The sequence below is a fragment of the Microcebus murinus genome, chromosome 4, assembly GCF_040939455.1.
Source record: "Microcebus murinus isolate Inina chromosome 4, M.murinus_Inina_mat1.0, whole genome shotgun sequence".
Lineage (NCBI taxonomy): Eukaryota > Metazoa > Chordata > Mammalia > Primates > Cheirogaleidae > Microcebus > Microcebus murinus.
Genome location: NC_134107.1, coordinates 18,472,876 through 18,491,922, shown reverse-complemented (window position 1 = coordinate 18,491,922; position 19,047 = coordinate 18,472,876). Strand labels below are relative to the sequence as shown.

The following is a 19,047-nucleotide window of genomic DNA, read 5'->3' as shown; positions in this document are numbered from 1 at the left end:
GACCAGTGGAACAGATGTGAGAATCCTGATATAAAACCATCCTCATATAGCCATCTCATCTTTGACAAAGCAGACAAAAACATACGCTGGGGAAAAGAATCCCTCTTCAATAAATGGTGCTGGGAAAACTGGATAGCCACCTGTAGAAGGCTAAAACAGGACCCACACCTTTCACCTCTCACAAAAACCAACTCACGCTGGATAACAGACTTAAACCTAAGATATGAAACTATTAGAACTCTAGAGGAAAAAGTTGGAAACACTCTCCTAGACATCGGCCTGGGCAAAGAGTTTATGAAGAAGACCCCAAAGGCAATCACAGCAGCAACAAAAATAAATAAATGGGACATGATCAAACTACAAATCTTCTGCACAGCCAAAGAAATAGTCATGAAAGTAAACAGACAACCTACAGAATGGGAGAAAATTTTTGCATCCTATGCATCCGATAAGGGACTGATAACTAGAATATACTTAGAACTCACGAAAATTAGGAAGAAAAAATCAAATAACCCCATTAAAAAGTGGGCAAAGGACTTGAACAGAAATTTTTCTAAAGAAGACAGAAGAATGGCCAACAAACATATGAAGAAATGCTCAACATCTCTAATCATCAGGGAAATGCAAATCAAAACCACAATGAGATATCACTTAACCCCAGTGAGAATGGCCTTTATCAAAAAATCTCCAAACAATAAATGCTGGCGTGGTTGCGGAGAGAGAGGAACACTCCTACACTGCTGGTGGGACTGCAAACTAGTTCAACCTCTGTGGAAAGCAATATGGAGATACCTTAAAGCGATACAAGTGAATCTACCATTTGATCCAGCAATCCCATTGCTGGGCATCTACCCAAATGATCCAGTGACACTCTACAAAAAAGACACCTGCACTCGAATGTTTATAGCAGCACAATTCATAATTGCAAGGCTGTGGAAACAGCCCAAGTGCCCATCAATCAAAGAATGGATTAATAAAATGTGGTATATGTACACCATGGAGTACTATTCAGCTCTAAGAAACAATGGTGATATAGCACACCTTATATTTTCCTGGTTAGAGCTGGAACCCATACTACTAAGTGAAGTATCCCAAGAATGGAAAAACAAGCACCAGATATATTCTCCAGCAAACTGGTATTAACTGAGTAGCACCTAAGTGGACACATAGGTGCTACAGTAATAGGGTATTGGGCAGGTGGGAGGGGGGAGGGGGGCGGGTATATACATACATAGTGAGTGAGATGTGCACCATCTGGGGGATGGTCATGATGGAGACTCAGACTTTTGGGGGGAGGGGGGAAATGGGCATTTATTGAAACCTTAAAATCTGTACCCCCATAATATACGAAAATAAAAAAAATAATTAAAAAAAAAAAAAAAAAAAAAACTTTTCATCCTGATATGTAGTTTGAATGTCTCTTGTTACATCATATGGTTTAGTAAAATGTTTGTGTGGCCCGTACATCAGGCAGGAAACTTGTTCCTTAAAATGTATCTAGTTTCAGCTTTTAGGACTTTAGGAACAGAGCAGTTCTCATTTTATGTAATTCCAGGGAAGAAAGTTGAATTTAAAGAATCTAAAATAATTCAGAATTTAGTCTAGTCTGCAGGTAGATAACAACACTTGAAAATCATACACTGGGCTATGATCTAATAATGGGCATAGAAAATTAGTTTTTCTCTCTAAATTGATCACATAGGATTTCAGACTTAATGAGACCAGACCTGCCAAGGATCTGCCAAGGACGACTGCCCTGCTGAAAACTACCACACCTGGATAAAAACGTTTTGGCTCCTGGATTCCACAAATACCGCCAGCCCCTCCTATATCTCAATGACCACCAAAGGTTGCCCCAGCTCTTCCCACAAAAAGTCCCTAGCCTGGCCCAAATGGTATAAAAGGCCTCACTGCCTTCAAATGAACACGACTTCTGGGGGCCCTCTCTCTTAGGACCCCAGAACCTCATCCAGGAGCGCTAAACAAAGCCATGTTGTTTGGCCCCACTCTTTCTCTCTCTCTCTGTCTCTTTTTTTCGCTGCTGAGAAACCTTACATTTGGTGCCAAAACAAGGGATATTTAGCCCCAGTTTCTCTCTGTCTTTTCTTTTCACTGCTGCTGAAAAACCTTACATTTAGATGTTACTTGTAGTCATAAGATGGCTGTACCTGCCAAGAAGTGAAGATTTTTACTTACTCAGTGTAAGGCTGGGAACCATTGAAACCAGGCATTTTATGCACGTTTTCAAATCTAATATTTTAGTCAAGGCTGTGGCAATATAACCAATGTTTCTAATTGTATCCTACTGTCAACGGGAAAAAAACCCAAACTCTGTAAAATAATTTTAAAGAGATTTACTCTGAGTCAAATTTGAGGACCATGATGGGGAAAAACTCCCAAGATGCCTTGAGCTAGTGGGCTCGATGTGGCTGGGTTACAATTTGGTTTTATACATTTCAGGGAGACACGGGTAACAGGTAGAGTCATAAATCAATATGTGGGAGGTATACATTGGTTTGGCCCGAAAAGGTAGGCCATCTCAAAGGGGGTGGGGGGAGTGACAGGTTATAGGTGGGTTTAAAGATTCTTTGGCGTGTAATTGGTTAAAAACATGAAGCTTTGTCTAAAGGCTTGGAATGTTTCAACATAAGGAACTGTTATCAGAGATAAGCCACAGATTTGTTGTGTAAATTGAGGACCTGCAGGTTTGCATTGCATACCCTTAGGCCTGTGATTGGGTTACAAAGGATGTCCCCAAGAAGGAAGGGGGGCATAATACAGCATGTCTGACCTCCTTTCTCCTGGCAGGCAATTTAGTTCTAGGATATTTCTTTGGCCAGAGGGTGTCCATTTAGTCAACTGGTACGGGGTGAGCTGTAAGATTTTATTTTAGTTCACAGAAGTCAGTATACTGATTGCACATTTTTACATGTGTGTGGGGAAGTTCATGGTAGAAAAGCAATTGAGGAATTCTTCTAGCGTCCTGATAACATTCTATTTGTTTAGCTTTTGCTATTTAATATGGATTCCGGTTACATATATGTGTTAAGTTTGTAAAAATCAGTTTATTATGTGTACATTTGTTTATATGAATATTAAACTTCTATAATAAATCTAAAACACTACAAAATAGGGGGAAAGTTACACATTTATATTATTTTCCCTTGTGAATTTTTAAAACAATGCAATAGGCAGTCTTTGAGGATTTCTCCATTGTGTTAATAGCCATAAAGCCACAAAAAGCCACTGTATTGGGAAAAGATTATTCAGAGCTACAAGAAATACTAAAATTTATGGCCTACAGGTACAATGTTTTGATTTCAGATTTCTCGGTTACAATAGAGAAGGCTTAACCAAGAAGAATTGTGGAAAGGTATCTAAGATAGCTTTACTTTTATTGGAATATAAAGGTGCCTGTTTAATTAGCAGATATCCCATTGGCTTTGTTTAAAGCGTTTAATTGCTTTAGACATAATTAACAAATTGCATCCCTTGTCCTTAGAGAGAATCTTGAAGGAGGAAAGAAACCCATAAATTAATCTTATTGTGTTATTTTAGTTAGAAATGGGGAGCACAGAAAGATTCCTCATTACAGGTGAGTAGACTGCACCTATTTCTATGATTGCCCCTTTGACTTCCGTTTGCTCTTCTCATGGCCCCCTCTTTCCTTAATCTTTATTCTTTAACAATTAATCTAGGGGACTTAACCATAGCTTTAACAATGTCCTTTGATAACTGAAGTTTCTGGGCTACCACGATGTTGCAATCATCTTTATTATAATCTTTGGTGAAAGCTAGATATTCTTTGAATAGTGAAAACAAGAAACAAACAAACAAACAAAAAAACCAAAACACATATTTGCAAAGCACCACTTTTCTTTGGAGGTTAAACCAAAGCAAACTACTAAAGCATCTGATTTAGTATATAGCCCTTCATCACACTATGATGTCTAATTAGCAAGAGAACAATGCCCCTCAGTTACCTATAAGGTTTAGAGGAATCTTTGAAATGCCATAAAATTATCTCCAAAATGATCAAACGCTTATCTAATGGAGATCAGAACTAAGATTAAAATGCAGGTTTAAGCAAAGATCATTACTTTCAAAATTATAGAACAGTAATATATATTTCACTTAAAATTGAGTTGTCTTTTCCACTCATTTATTTACTGGCTCTTCCTAACTCTTTTTTTCCAACTCAAAAATTACTTTTATATTTAAGTAAATGTATATATATGCATATTTTCTTGATCTCTCATTGTATAATATATTTATGGTCAGCTGTTTTAGTGTTAAAAGCCATATTTGGAAGGGGTGGTGGCAGGGCAGAGGAATGAATTAACTCCTCTAACCTCTCTGCCTAGCCTAGTTTTATAGTGAATGTTCAATGGTAGGATCTGCCCATGGTATTTTTTATATGTTTTGAGAGTCTGACAAACGTGGGAATAATACAATGTTATTGAAATAAAAAGAAAAGGTTTAAAAGGCTAGAGCCAGATCATTTTCAGGAATCACATAAAATAGTGTAAATATAAATAAAAACCAAGTAAAAAGAGTTTAGTGCTTTACATAGAAATCTATAAATGGTTAGAGAAATATCTCATATCTTTTCTAACTAATAGGGTAACTAGTATTTACTAGCATGGATTAGGAAAATAACACACCCTGGAAATCTCTCATTTATGCAATCAAACTTGGTTTATACTTGTTTTCATATCCACCAAAATATGTACAAAATTCATTGTCTCTAGCAAATTAATTCAATGTTCCTGAAAAAGTCAAGAATGTGTATATAGTGGGCAGGAAAAAATATCAGAGAGCCATTATTTTATAAGCCATCTTTGATGTGAGATAATTGTAGATTGCTTACTAGTATTCATAAAATTCTTATAGAAATACATGCCATTATTTGAAGAGTAAATCAAACCCAAAGAATTACTAAAAAAGTAGATTCTGACAGTTTTCTTTATCTTAAATTTTGCTTTAGTACAGGTACATGGTTTTTGGAGTCCCCTATTCAACGAAAAAGTGATGTCTATCAGTGAAAGAGATTGTATAAATAATATGCATGTATTGTTACATTGTCAACTCAATTGTATAACAAAGAATGGAGTCTATAATTGATGCAATATGAAATAAAATAAATATTTAAAAAAATAATTGTAACAAATAGATTCTACAAAGTTTCCAAGTAGTGAAAAGTTAACTTAATCTGGAGATCAGATATCTTTTGTTTGAGCCATGCACATTAAAGCAGAGCAAAAACTTCAATGTATCTCTCTTCTATTCTTTCTTTCTTTTTCTTTTCCTCTTTCTTTATTCCTACCAGAATCAAGTTGTATGCATCCACTTATAATTTTTAAGTAGATTTCCATGATATTAATTGTATTAATGATGTTAGTATCTCTTAATAATATTAACTTTTGATAATATTGAGTGCTTTATCTCCTCAAATATTTTGATATTATTTCCAGGGACATTTACCATGTTTTTCTATTGACTGTGGTATACATAAAGTGAAAGCATTATCTAAAATATTTATTATAATCAGGATAAAAACTTATGTTAAGAATATTTCATAAGATGCTATGTAACTCACTCTATGTTATCCAGTTGCTTTATTAGTAGTAATGCTAACTTAATTCTTTGGCTAAGATTCTACTGCTTAGAACTATCCAAAGGTATGGTGTCTGTTGTAACTAATAATATAATATGTGGAATAAATTTTTGGCACAGTATGAATATCGTGTTCTAAAGAAACCGTCTCCTGTTTAAAGGAAAATTATTCAGTGATGTTCACTCTATTCTATCAGTTACTTTTTGGTCTTACCTTATATTCCATTATTTCAATGCACTACATTAAAATATTTTAGGAGAGGGTGGATAATTATTCTGTGTGATGATATTATCAATTTACAAAATAATAGTTTAATTTTCTCTACCTTCAAAATTTATGTCAAAATGCTGAAGTTTGAAGAAATGGAATGAGCTTATGTTAAATATATATGAATAATTATATACATAAATTGTTTTTCTCCATATATATCTCAATGTGTATGAATGCTTATAAATATATATACATATAAGTATTATATATAAATATAAATACATGTGTGTATATATATATATATATGTTTCTTATAAAAGTAAATGATTATTCTTATATTTATTCCCAGTATAGGTTTCTTGAATGGATAAACACAATCTAACAGTACTGAGTGAATTTATTCTAATGGGAATCACAGACCTCCCTGAGCTGCAGACTCCATTATTTGGGTTCTTCCTCACTGTGTACATGGTGTCAGTTGTTGGTAACTTGGGCTTGATCATCCTCACCAAGATAGACTCTAGGCTGCATACACCCATGTACTTTTTCCTAAGACATCTGGCGTTCACTGATCTTGGTTATTCAACAGCTGTGGGACCCAAGATGCTAGCAGATTTTGGCAAAGATCGACACACAATCTCCTATAATTGGTGTGCCACCCAACTCATTTTCTTCAGTATGTTCATCAGTAGTGAGGTTTTCATTCTGTCGGCAATGGCCTATGACCGCTACGTGGCCATCTGTAACCCTTTGCTTTACACAGTTATCATGTCACAACGGTTATGTCAAGTGCTAGTGGCAGTGCCTTATCTCTACAGTGTCTTTTTGTCTGTGCTGACTATCATAAAAATTTTTACTTCATCGTTTTGTGGCCATAATGTCATCAGGCATTTCTACTGTGACAGCCTGCCCTTGATATCTTTGCTGTGCTCAGACACACGTGAAATCAAATTAATAATTCTGATTTTTTCAGCTTTTAATTTAGTCTCATCTCTTCTGGTAGTCCTTGTGTCGTACATTCTGATCCTTGTCACCATACTCAGGATGAATTCTGCAGAAGGCAGGTACAAAGCCTTCTCTACCTGTGGCTCTCACCTGACAGTGATAATTGTATTCTATGGGACTCTGTTCTTTATGTATGTGCACCCTAAATCCAGTCATTCCTTTGATACTGATAAAATGGCCTCTTTATTTTACACTTTGGTAATACCCATGCTGAATCCCATGATCTATAGTTTGAGGAACAAGGATGTAAAAAATGCCCTGTATAGAACCTGCAAAATGTGTACAAATATTCTATTTAAATTTAATTGTAGGATATGGTAATAATAAATTATGCAACTGTCAATATATATTAGAACTGATTTGCTTCAGCCTTGTATTGTTGCCTCCATGAGATAGGTAAAAAATCAATGTGTGATAAGCACAGAGAAAACCATTAATTATTCTAAACCAAAATATATCACCAAGAGATGACTAATTCTAGCTTATATTTCAGATATTAATTCATATTTAGTTTAAATTCTAGCTTAGGTGCCCTTCCTAAGGGTTCTCACATATAACTTGTTTTCATGTCTCTTCCACTAAACTTTTATTTTTTAAAGCCAACGACTTAATATATTCCATTCACTATTTTATCTGTAGTGCCTAGCACAGTAAAGGCACAAAAAAAAAGATACTTGATGGATATTATATAATTAAATGCAGATATTCCATAAACATATATTTTTAAGTTAAATAACCAGATTTCTCTCTTTATGAGGTTTGCAAAACAAATAAACAGAATGAGAAGTGAGTTATTTAGCATGATAGATGTTATTGAGCAAAATGAAGATAGAATAGAGCAAGTAGCCCAGATGGGAATTAAATTTTTAATTAAATTTATCAGAGGATCCCTCTGAGAAGATGATATTTAAATAAATATTTGAAGGGTTGAGTAAATAGACTATATGGATATGTAGGGGAAAACTGTTCTAGTGTGAGAGTACTATCAGTGCAACAGTTTTCAAGTAACAATATGACTATTGTGTTAAGAAACAGCAGAGTCAAATGTGGTTGGAAAATAAAATGAGATTAAGCAATAGAAGATATAATATTAGATTTGTAATGTAGAACTTGACCAAGCAGGGCTATGTAGACCATTGCAAAATTCGCCCTTTACTCTTTTTTTTTTTTTTTTTTTTATTTTGGCATATTATGGGGGTACAGATTTTAAGGTTTCAATAAATGCCCATTTCCCCCCCTCCCCCCAAAAGTCTGAGTCTCCATCATGACCATCCCCCAGATGGTGCACATCTCACTCATTATGTATGTATATACCCGCCCCCCTCCCCCCTCCCACCTCCCCAATACCCTATTACTGTAGCACCTGTGTGTCCACTTAGGTGCTACTCAGTTAATACCAGTTTGCTGGAGAATATATCTGGTGCTTGTTTTTCCATTCTTGGGATACTTCACTTAGTAGTATGGGTTCCAGCTCTAACCAGGAAAATATAAGATGTGCTATATCACCGTTGTTTCTTAGAGCTGAATAGTACTCCATGGTATACATATACCACATTTTATTAATCCATTCTTGGATTGATGGGCACTTGGGCTGTTTCCACAGCCTTGCAATTATGAATTGTGCTGCTATAAACATTCGAGTGCAGGTGTCTTTTTTGAAGAGTGTCACTGGATCATTTGGGTAGATGCCCAGCAATGGGATTGCTGGATCAAATGGTATATTCACTTGTATCGCTTTAAGGTATCTCCATATTGCTTTCCACAGAGGTTGAACTAGTTTGCAGTTCCACCAGCAGTGTAGGAGTGTTCCTCTCTCTCCACAACCATGCCAACATTTGTTATTTGGAGACTTTTTGATAAAGGCCATTCTCACTGGAGTTAAGTGATATCTCATTGTAGTTTTGATTTGCATTTCCCTGATGATTAGGGATGGTGAGCATTTTTTCATATGTTTGTTGGCCATTCTTCTGTCTTCTTATTGATAAAATAGCCATGGTAGGATTTTTAGCTAAAGAATAATGTAATGTATCTTTGGTTAATGGACAGCTATGACTGCTGTGCAAATAATCTATTGTAGAATACTAAGAACAGAAAATAGAAATCCTTGAGGGGGTGGAAGGGGGTTAATTATGATGCACTCAGAAAAGAACAGAGGCTTAGATCAGAATAGAAACAGAGGATGAGAAGGGATCAGAGTCATAATTATCTTAACCTGTAATTATAGGTGAAAATTTCCCAAAAGTTAAAAATTAACACCCTTAACTTCAAGAAGATTAACAAACCCCACATACAAAAAAAATATTTAGAAAACTACCTGAAAACACAGCATAATCAAATTGCTCACAGCAAGCGACAAATGAAACCCTTAAGTAGTCAAGGAAACATTGTACACAGAGGAAAAAAGAAAAGAATGGCATCATGTTTCATTTCATATAACATTGTTGTACATTTATCTTCTTATCAGAAGCTGAGTAAGTCAGAAGACAGTGGAGAAACATTATTAAAGTAATGAAACAAAATAGCTGTCAACTTAAGATTCTGTACCCAAGGAAAAGATATTCAAAAAGAATCCAAAATAAAGACTTTTTGGACATAAAACATTACACCTGCACTTGCACTGTAAGAAGTGATAAAGGAAGCCCATCAGTCAGAAGGAAAAGGATACCAGACAGAACCATGAATCTAGACAAAGGAATGAAGAGCACCACAAATTACTACATGTGTGATTTAAATCTCTTAAAGTCATATGTGCTTTAATCATGTAAATCTATGTGAAAGATAAGTGTATAAAACTAATAAATGTATAATAAAATTTTTATAAAGGACATGGTAGGAGTGATTAAATACTGTAATGTTTTTATTTCATATGTGAAGGGGTACTCGTACAGTTGAAAGTAGATTGTGATAAGAAAAAATATCTATACCATGTACCCTAAAGCAAGCACTAAATTATCAACAACAACAACGACAAGAGTTGCAACATTTGCTGTGATCTGAATATTGTGTTTCCCCCAAAGTTACCGTGTTTCCCTGAAAATAAGACAGGTCTTATATTTATTTTTCCTCAAGAAGACACGCTAGGGCTTATTTTCAGGGGATGTGCTATTTTCCCCTCAAAGCCTCAGCTTGCAGCACGCATAGGATGGCCGGGACCTGAAAGGGGGAGCCAACCTTGTTGGTGGGGCTGCCCGCACTTTTCCGGTCACCTCTGGGATAGTAGCTGTGGGGCAGATGAGAAGGGCTGCTCTTCTTCTTTACCACTCTGCAACGAAATGCCTGGGTTGTGCAGATAGGCTGCGTAGCCACGCCCATCACTAAGTCTTATTTTCGGGGTAGGGCTTATATTGTGCAAATGCTTAGAAATCCTGTTAGGGCTTATTTTATGGGTAGGTCTTATTTTCGGGGAAACACGGTATATGTCAAAATCCTAACCCCTATGGTGGTGATATTAGAAGGATGTTTGCAGTTAGTAGGATCAGGATACATATTACTCATGAATGTGATTAACATCCTTACAAAAGAGGCCAAAGAAAGCTTGTTAGCTTCCTCCACTATATGAAAAAACAGTGAAAAGGCACCATCTGTGATCCCAAGAGGGAGCTCTCACCACACACCGAATCAATTGGCACCTTGATCATCTTGGATTTCCTAGCTGCTAGAACTGTAAGAAATACATTTCTGTTCTTCATAAGCCAACCACTTTATGATAATTCAGTTTAGCAGCCCAAATGAATTAAGTCCACAATAAAAAGATAGAATAGAAAGAAGAGAAAAATAGAACACTAACAACAATAACAAAATGATGGGACAAGGAGAAAGCAAATAACCATGTGATGAACTAATGATATCCCTGAGGTGACTGAAGACAAACGTTGGCTGACATCAACTGGTAGAGTCTTCCTGTCTACCTGTTCAGTGCCTTCAGCAGGGGGAAATGCTGGCTGGTGTCGATATGAGACAAAAAGATCTGCTTATGTTGAACACACACACATACTTACATCCACATGCTTCTCACCAATATCTCTTTGTCTGTGAAAAAGTATTAAAAAACAAGCCCTCAAAAGCTCACCTGGGGAGCTTTTAAAAACACCTATCTTAAATCCTATCTACAGAGATTCTGATTTAATTCGTCAAAAGAGGGTTTAGGCAATAATATTAAAAACAAACAAATAAACAACAACCAACTATAGGGCATTTATGGTTTAAGAATCACCAGATTAAATGATATTATTATGTGGAAGCATTATTTGGCTTAGCTGACTTTTTGTACACCAAAGGCACTTAATTAATTATAACTTTTTATCACCTTCCCTTTCTTCCTCTCTTCCTTCTTTTCTTCCTTTCTTCTCTTGAGTTCCTTAACAAGAAAGCAATGTAGCAGTCTTTATATTTTTAAGCTAATTTTAAAAATGAATAAGCTTTAGAGAAATGTCTGTTCAGATCATTTACCTTTCTAAAATTCAGGTTATTTGTTTTCTTTGATCGAATTGTTTGAGTTACTTTGTAAATTAGGCCCACATCAGATATATGGTTTGCCAATGTTTTCTCCCAATTCATAGATGTGTCTTCACTCTCTTAATTATTTTTTTGATGCAAAAAAGCACTTCTTAGTTTGATGCAATCCCAATTCTCCTATTTTGCTTTTGTTTCATATGCTTGTGAAGTCCTATCCAAGACATTATTGTCCAAATCTATGTTGAGAAGTTTTCCCCTATGTTTTCTTCTAGTAAGCTTTACAGTTTCAGATCTAACATTTAAATCTTTTATAAATTTCAAGTTGATTTTTATAAATGATATGAAATAATGATCCAAATTCATTCTTCTGCCTGGGAGCATCCAATTTTCCCAACACCGTATATTGAAGAGACTGTGCTTTCCCCATTAGGTATTCTTGACTCCTTTGTTGAAAATAAATTATCTGTGAATACTTGGGTTTATTTCTGGGCTTTCTGTCTTTTTCCATTGGTCAATGTGCCTATTTTTATGCAAGTTACATGCTGTTTCAATTATAATAGCTTTATACTATATTTTAAAATCAGGAAGTATGATGCCTCCAGCTTTTTCCTTTTTGCTCAAGATTGCTTTGGTTATAAATCTTTTCTGGTTCTATATGAATTTTGGAATTGTTTTTTCCATTTCTGTGAAAAGTGTCACTGAAATTCTGATAGAGATTATATTAAATCTGTAGATAGCTTTGGGTATTCTTCCAATCCACAAATATAGAATATATTTCCATTTATTTTTGATTTCTTCAATTTCTTTCATCAATGTTTTATAGTTTTCTATGTACAGATGTTTTATCTCCATTTTAAAATAGACTTCTAATTATTTAACTATTTTTTATTTTACTTCAAATGGAATTCTTTTCTTAATTTCTTTTTCAGATGGTTTGTTGTTAGTGTTTAGAAACACTAGTGATTTTTGTGTGCTGATTTTGTAAACTGCAATTTTACTAAATTTCTTTATTAGTTTAACAGGGGTTTTGTTTTGTTTTTTTGGGTCCCTAGGGTTTTCTGTAGAGAAGATCTTGTCATTGGCAAACAGCAACAATTTTATTTCTTCTTTTTTATACATGGATGCCTTTTTCTTTTTTCTTGCCTAACTGCTCTGGCTAGAACTTTCAATACTATATTGAATAGAAACAGTGAGAATGGGCATCTTTATCTTATTCCTGATCTTGGAAGAAATGCTTTCAGCTTTTCACAATTGATTGATATTAATGATGAGCTTAAAATACTTGGTCTTTATTGCGTTGAGGTGCATTCTTTGTATAACTATTTTGTTGAGAGTTTTTTCTAAATTATGAAATTATTTTGAATTTTGTCAATTTTTCTGCATCTATTGAAATGATCATGTAGTTTTCTTCATTTTGTTAACATGGTATTTCATATTTATTGATTTACATATTGATAGACCATCCTTGCATCTCTCATATAAATCCCACTTGATCATGGTGAATGATCTTTTTAATGTGCTGCTGAATTCAGTTTGCTAATATTTTGTTGAGGGCTTTTACATCTGTGTTCATCAGGCATATTGGCTTGTAGTAATCTTTTTTTCTAGTGTCCATTCCTGGCTTTAGTATCATGGTAAAGCTGGCCTCAAAAAAGGAGTTTGAAAGTATTTTTTCTTCTTCAAATTTTTAAAATAAATGGGAATAGATATATGAAAATAATACTCAGCATCTATAATTATAAGGGAAATGCAAATTAAAGCTGCAATGAGATATCACTTGATACCTGTTAGAATGGCTATGATATAACAAGTGCTGGCTAGGATGTGGGGAAAAGGAAACTTTGTATACTGTTGGTAGGACTATAAATCAGTATATCCATTTGGGAAAATAGTATGAAAGTTCCTCAAAAAACTAAAAATAGATTTACCATATGATCTAGCAATCTCACTTCTGCATATATATCCAATGGAATTAAAATTAGTGTGTTGACAAAAATCTGTATTTCAATATTTATTTCAGCCTTGTTCACAGTAGCCATGATATGAAGGCAATCCTGTGTCCCTCAATGGAAGGACACATAAAGAAAATCTAGTATGGAAACACAATGGAATACTACAAACCCATTACAAAGATGACAATTCTGTCATTCACAGCAATATGGATAGCACTGGAGGACATTATACTAAGCGAAATAAACCAGGCACCAGAAGACAAATACTGCATGATCTCATTTATACATCAAATCTAAAAACGTTGTTAGTCTCTTGGAAACAGAGAGTAGAAAGGTAGTGGAAATTAATGGGGAAGGAAGAGGGACGAGGAAAGGGGAGATGTTGATCAAAGGCAAAACCTGGAGACATAGGTTTTATTGATCTCTTGCACTGTATAGTGGCCACAGTTAATGTATTGAATGGTTCAAAATTGCTAAATTAATAATTTTTAACATCTTTACCACAAACAAATGGTAAGCTGGTGAGGTGATAGATATGTTATTTAGCTTTAGTGAATCTTTCTATTAATACAATGTATACATAGGTCAAAACATCATATTGTACCCTATAAATAAACACAAATAATATTTGTATGTTAGAAAGAAAGGAAGGAAGGAAGAAATGAATAAACTGAGGCTCATGATAATGAAATGGTATGTTTAAGTTCACATAACTAGTAAGTTCCAGTGCCAGCTCTACTGTTTCCTTATAGACTGTGTTTAGCTGTTATACAGTATGAGATGTTATGCAGTAAATTCCAGACTCATAAATTAAATTAACAGCCTGGCATCTAGAGACTTTGGACTTATGAAAGGATTAAAAAATTAGTTTTCCTTACTTAGCTATTATACTCAGACTCCTATGATATAATCTGTCCTTTTGTATTACCAGGAGGAACTGTATTTTAGAATTATATGTCATTGGGCTTAAAATATTCTTCTCCATATTAAGTTACAAATTACGTTTTTAGTTTTTATTATACTTCCTTAATTTGTGCTTGGGGCAAGAAAATGGACACCTTTTATGATTTCACTCATAATTCATTCAAAAATATTTGTTGAGAAATGTGCACAGTAACATGTACTAGAGGTATAGCAGGTAAGAAAAACAAAGTCTTCTGTCTCATTAAACTTATATTTAAGTAAGGAAGATTTTATTGCCTGTATAGAATTTATTATACATGTGTGCATGTGTGTACATTTGACATGAATATGAGTGTTGATATTAAAAACAATTGAGCAGGCAATGGAATAGGGAGGGGTGGAGTCAGTGAAGAGCTCTCTGTGATAACAACATTAGAGCAAGTCCTAAATAGAGATAATACTGTATGAGTGTTTGTGGAAGAGCTTTCTGAGTGTACACAGAGTAAATGCAAAGGCTTTGATGCATCATCCTCTTCGTTTTGCCAAAGGAATTGCAAGGAGACAAATATATGTGTACCAGTGGGAACAAAGTAAAGGAGGGAAAGAACTACAATCAGGAAGATGTTGGAAAAAGTGCCAGCTCACATAAGGCCTAGCAGTTAATAAAAAAGTTTTGTACTTTATTTTTTCAAATAACTATGTGATAGTTGTCTCCACCCAACTCCAGACTGCAAGTTCGTTGCCTGAAAGAATGGACAAGATTAACTCTGTTGACTACTCTACCAGTACCACAGATAACGTCTGCTTCACGAGACAAATGTACTAATATCTTTTGAGTGAATGAACAAATTAATGAATGAAGTGAGAGCCATATTCTAGTAGAAATGAATAAAGATTGTATTATATTTTAAGTGAAATTCTGAAGGTTGGATTCAGAATTTGGTCAATCCTGTAACATTTAATTTAGTGCTGTTCTTAATGAAGCCTCAGGATCATAAGATACATTTTGTTCTTTTCCAAATTTGCAAGATACTCTCCCAGGTATAAGTGGTTGCCTGGGGAAAAGGTAGTTCAATTGTCTGAGTGAAAAATGAATGAACTTCTTAATTGTGGCTTAGCATATTTCAGACTTCAGACTTTTTAGTGCTTTGCAGCGACTAATACTCAAGGGAATGATCACAGCCTTAATAAGCCTGATGTTCTGCCTTAAGAAGCACCACATTCTACCCTGTGTCGACTTAACTGACCACAGATAAATCTTCCATCAGATTCCTTTATGGCACTTGCATAATTTTTCAAAGCTACAAATCTGACTGTTGGAAACAGAAAACATGTATTACTACACAAAACAATTAATAAAACAAAAGTAAACTGATATATACCACTACCTTCAGTGAACATTTCCTAAGGACACAAGGTAAGATGATTTAATTTATCTTAAGTTGTTTAGATGTATAAAGTTTCAAGAGGACTTAAAAAACATTCAAGAAAATCAGACAGAATTTCTCGAATTGAATATCTGAAACACTGAATTTAATGTTATCAAGTAAACTATGAATATGTATTTTTTAGAAGAGAGAGATTTAGGGTCATTATATAATAATGAAAACTTTTGTATAATATTAAACATATCCATGCACATACATGCATAAATTCATGCATACATGTACATATTCATGAATGTCCATGGTATGAAAAACAGAAAAAAAATTAATTTTGTGTATAAAAAGTGCCAAAACACATGACATATATAATTCTTCCTGAAGGGTAGTAAATAAAATAATTTGAGGTCATTAGATGTATAAAATGAGAAATTGATATCAATTTTCAGCCTTGATCTTGTAGTTCAGTTGTGTTTGCTCTATGACACTGAACAAGTTACTATCTCTGAGTCCAAATCTATGTTTTATGCAGCAAGGATAATTTTACCTCTATTAAATTTGTTGTAAATCCATGTGTGCATGAGCCATGGCTTTTTTGCAATGCCTGACATGAGGGGAAACTCCATATATATTTGTCTGAATATAAACCTGAATTATGTGCACCTGCAGGAAAAACAGAGTTACTAAAGCTAAATAAGATTCTTCTCTCATATATACACATAGGATCATATATATCATAGAAATATAACACATTTTGCCAGTTTATGCATTTATTACATATATAATGTTATTGTGTTTGTATGTATGTATGTGTATAAAAAAGCTTCAAAAATGTATGCAAAATTTTAAAAGTGATTTTAAAAGAGGATAATTTACAGGGTAGGATTTTAGCTAATTTTAGAGATAGGAAGATCAGTTTAAGAAACTATTACAGTAATCTAATTAAAAGATGATGCTGACCTAAGACTTGGTGGTAGAAATAAAGGTGGTAGGAAGTACTTGGCTGGAGATAGCCAAGTACTTGGATCTTCCTTCTTTTGAAGGAAGAGCCAACAGAATAATCTAATGGATGGGTTATGGACTGTGTGAGAAAGATAAATAATAATAATTTATCCAATATTTATTTGTCTATTTGTTTAATTTCATTGGAGCAAATGAAAGTATAGAGTTGTCATTGACTTCATATGAGGAATGCTATGTTTAAAACAAATTAGGGGAGGCCACTAGGAATTCACTTTTGGTCATGTTAAGTTGCTATCTGATATCTGTGTGGAAATGTAAGCAGTTGAATTATAAGTCTGGAGTTTGGAAAAGCAAACAGGGCTGGGAATATAAATTCAGAAGGTATAAGCATATGGATGCTATTTAAAACCTTAAGACAGAATAATATCGCCAAGGGGGAGTGGAAATGGAAAAGGAGAAAGATCAAAACAGAGCTCTGAGCTCTTTTGACATAAGGAGTCAGAGAGAAGAGGAAAGAGAACTGACCCATGTAGGAGGAGGAAAACTCAGAGAGCCTGATGTCCTGGAATAGTAGAGAAAGCAGCCTTTCAAGGGCAAGTAAGCAGTCAGTTATGTCAACTGCTATTGACAGATTGAGTACGATGAGGACTGAGAATTCACCATTGGATTTAGCAATATGAGGACCAGTGATGCCTTTCACAGGAGCAGTTTCCAAGGAGTGATGGAAGGAAAAACCTGATTATAAAGGGCTAAGAGAAAACAAGAAATGCAGAATTCAATACAGCTAGTATAGTCAACTGTGTCAATATGTTTAATTGCTAAGGGGATGGCAAAGGAATCTGATGATAGCAGTAAGATCAAGAAAGGAGGAAAGAAAAGTTGGGAGGTAAAGTAAGATCTGGACAAATAGTAACAATCAACAAACCCTCACACACACAGACAGACACACACACATATTTATTTTCAAAAATAACTTAATGTTTACTTAAGGGATCTTTTCACCTTTCCTTCAGTAAGAAAAATAAAGAGTTGCAATACATATGTTTTCAGAACATCTTGGAAGTCATCTTAAGCAGAGAATGAACTATTTAATTTCCAGGTATTTTTTTGTATAATTCATTTCATTGTTTTTTTTTCTTTTATTTAAATAAATTTTATTGTGTATATTTCAGGTTCATGACATGATATTATGGGATACATATAGACGCAGTAGATATTAATATATACCAGTAATACAATGGTTACTATAGTGAATCAGATTAACATGTCTCTCATGGTTTCTTTCTTATGCCAGCAAATAAATAATCCATTCTGAGACAAGATATGAGCAACTTTACAACAGTGTCTGAATTTATTCTCCTGGGATTCAGGGATCATCCAGAAATACAATGTCTTCTTTTTGTGGTGTTCCTAGTTGTTTATATGATCACTGTTGTAGGAAATCTTGGAATGATCCTATTAATCAAGATCGACTCACGTCTCCACACTCCCATGTACTTTTTCCTCAGTAACTTGTCTCTTGTTGACTTCTGTTATTCTTCTGTCATTGCCCCTAATATGCTGGTGAATTTCTGGGTGGACAACCCAGTCATTTCCTTTAATGCATGTGCCACTCAATTCTTCTTCTTTGGCTCCTTTGCTGGCATTGAGGGTTTTCTGTTGGCCGTGATGGCCTATGACCGTTATGTGGCCATCTGCAAGCCTCTCCTGTACACGGTCCTGATGTCCCCCCACCTCAGTTCCCTCCTGGTGTTGGCTACTTATTCTGCAGGCTTTATAAATGCTGCCATTCACACTGGCTTCACCTTCCAGCTGTCTTACTGCCGCTCGAATGTCATCAACCACTTTTTCTGTGACACTCCACCTCTCCTGAAACTCTCTTGCTCTGACACACACATCAATGAGATTGTCATTTTTGCTTTTGCCAGTTTTAATGAACTGAGCTGCCTCCTGATGATTTTGGTTTCCTACCTCTACATTCTTGCTGCCATCTTGAGGATTCATTCTGCAGAAGGGAGGTACAAAGCCTTCTCCACGTGTGCTTCCCACTTGACGGCGGTCACCATCTTCTTTGGGACAATCTTGTTCATGTATCTGCGTCCCAGCTCCAGCTACTCAATGGATCAAGACAAAGTGGTGTCTGTGTTTTACACAGTGATCATCCCCATGCTAAATCCTCTCATCTATAGCCTGAGAAACAAGGAAGTCAAAGCTTCCTTAAGTAAAATTTTTCAAACAACTTCTTTCCACTTCTCTACTTAGAATCATCAAGCCATGTGATTTTAGGACTATACAGGAACTTACCAGTGACCAAATCCACCTGCATTCACCCTGGCTCCATTTTACTGGCATGAGCTTTTTTCTGATAGTGGAGTTGGACCAAATGTTCCAATCATCATGGACAGTCTGGTCACTTTGTATAAACCCCACTTATTTCACAGAATCCAAATGCTCAAAAATAACCAAATATTACATTTTGACACCTTGTTCGTCAGCATAAATCCCAAGATTAGAATTGCTGAGACAGAGAAAGGTTGAGTGACAAAATGAATAATTCCAT

At 34.9% G+C, this 19,047-nt stretch overlaps 2 protein-coding genes across 2 annotated transcripts; both read left to right on the top strand.

Annotated features, from left to right (window-relative positions):
- The first annotated feature begins 6,187 nt into the window (after positions 1–6,187).
- On the top strand, positions 6,188–7,153 carry LOC105861268 (olfactory receptor 8K3-like). The gene has a single exon (XM_012746662.2). It carries the CDS (start codon positions 6,191–6,193, stop codon positions 7,151–7,153), a length of 963 nt encoding a protein of 320 aa, XP_012602116.1. The 5' UTR covers positions 6,188–6,190.
- A 10,657-nt stretch (positions 7,154–17,810) lies between these two features.
- Positions 17,811–18,749, top strand: LOC105861267 (olfactory receptor 5AP2-like). The gene has a single exon (XM_012746660.1). The coding sequence runs from the start codon at positions 17,811–17,813 to the stop codon at positions 18,747–18,749; it is 939 nt and encodes a 312-aa protein (XP_012602114.1).
- Positions 18,750–19,047: the final 298 nt, after the last annotated feature.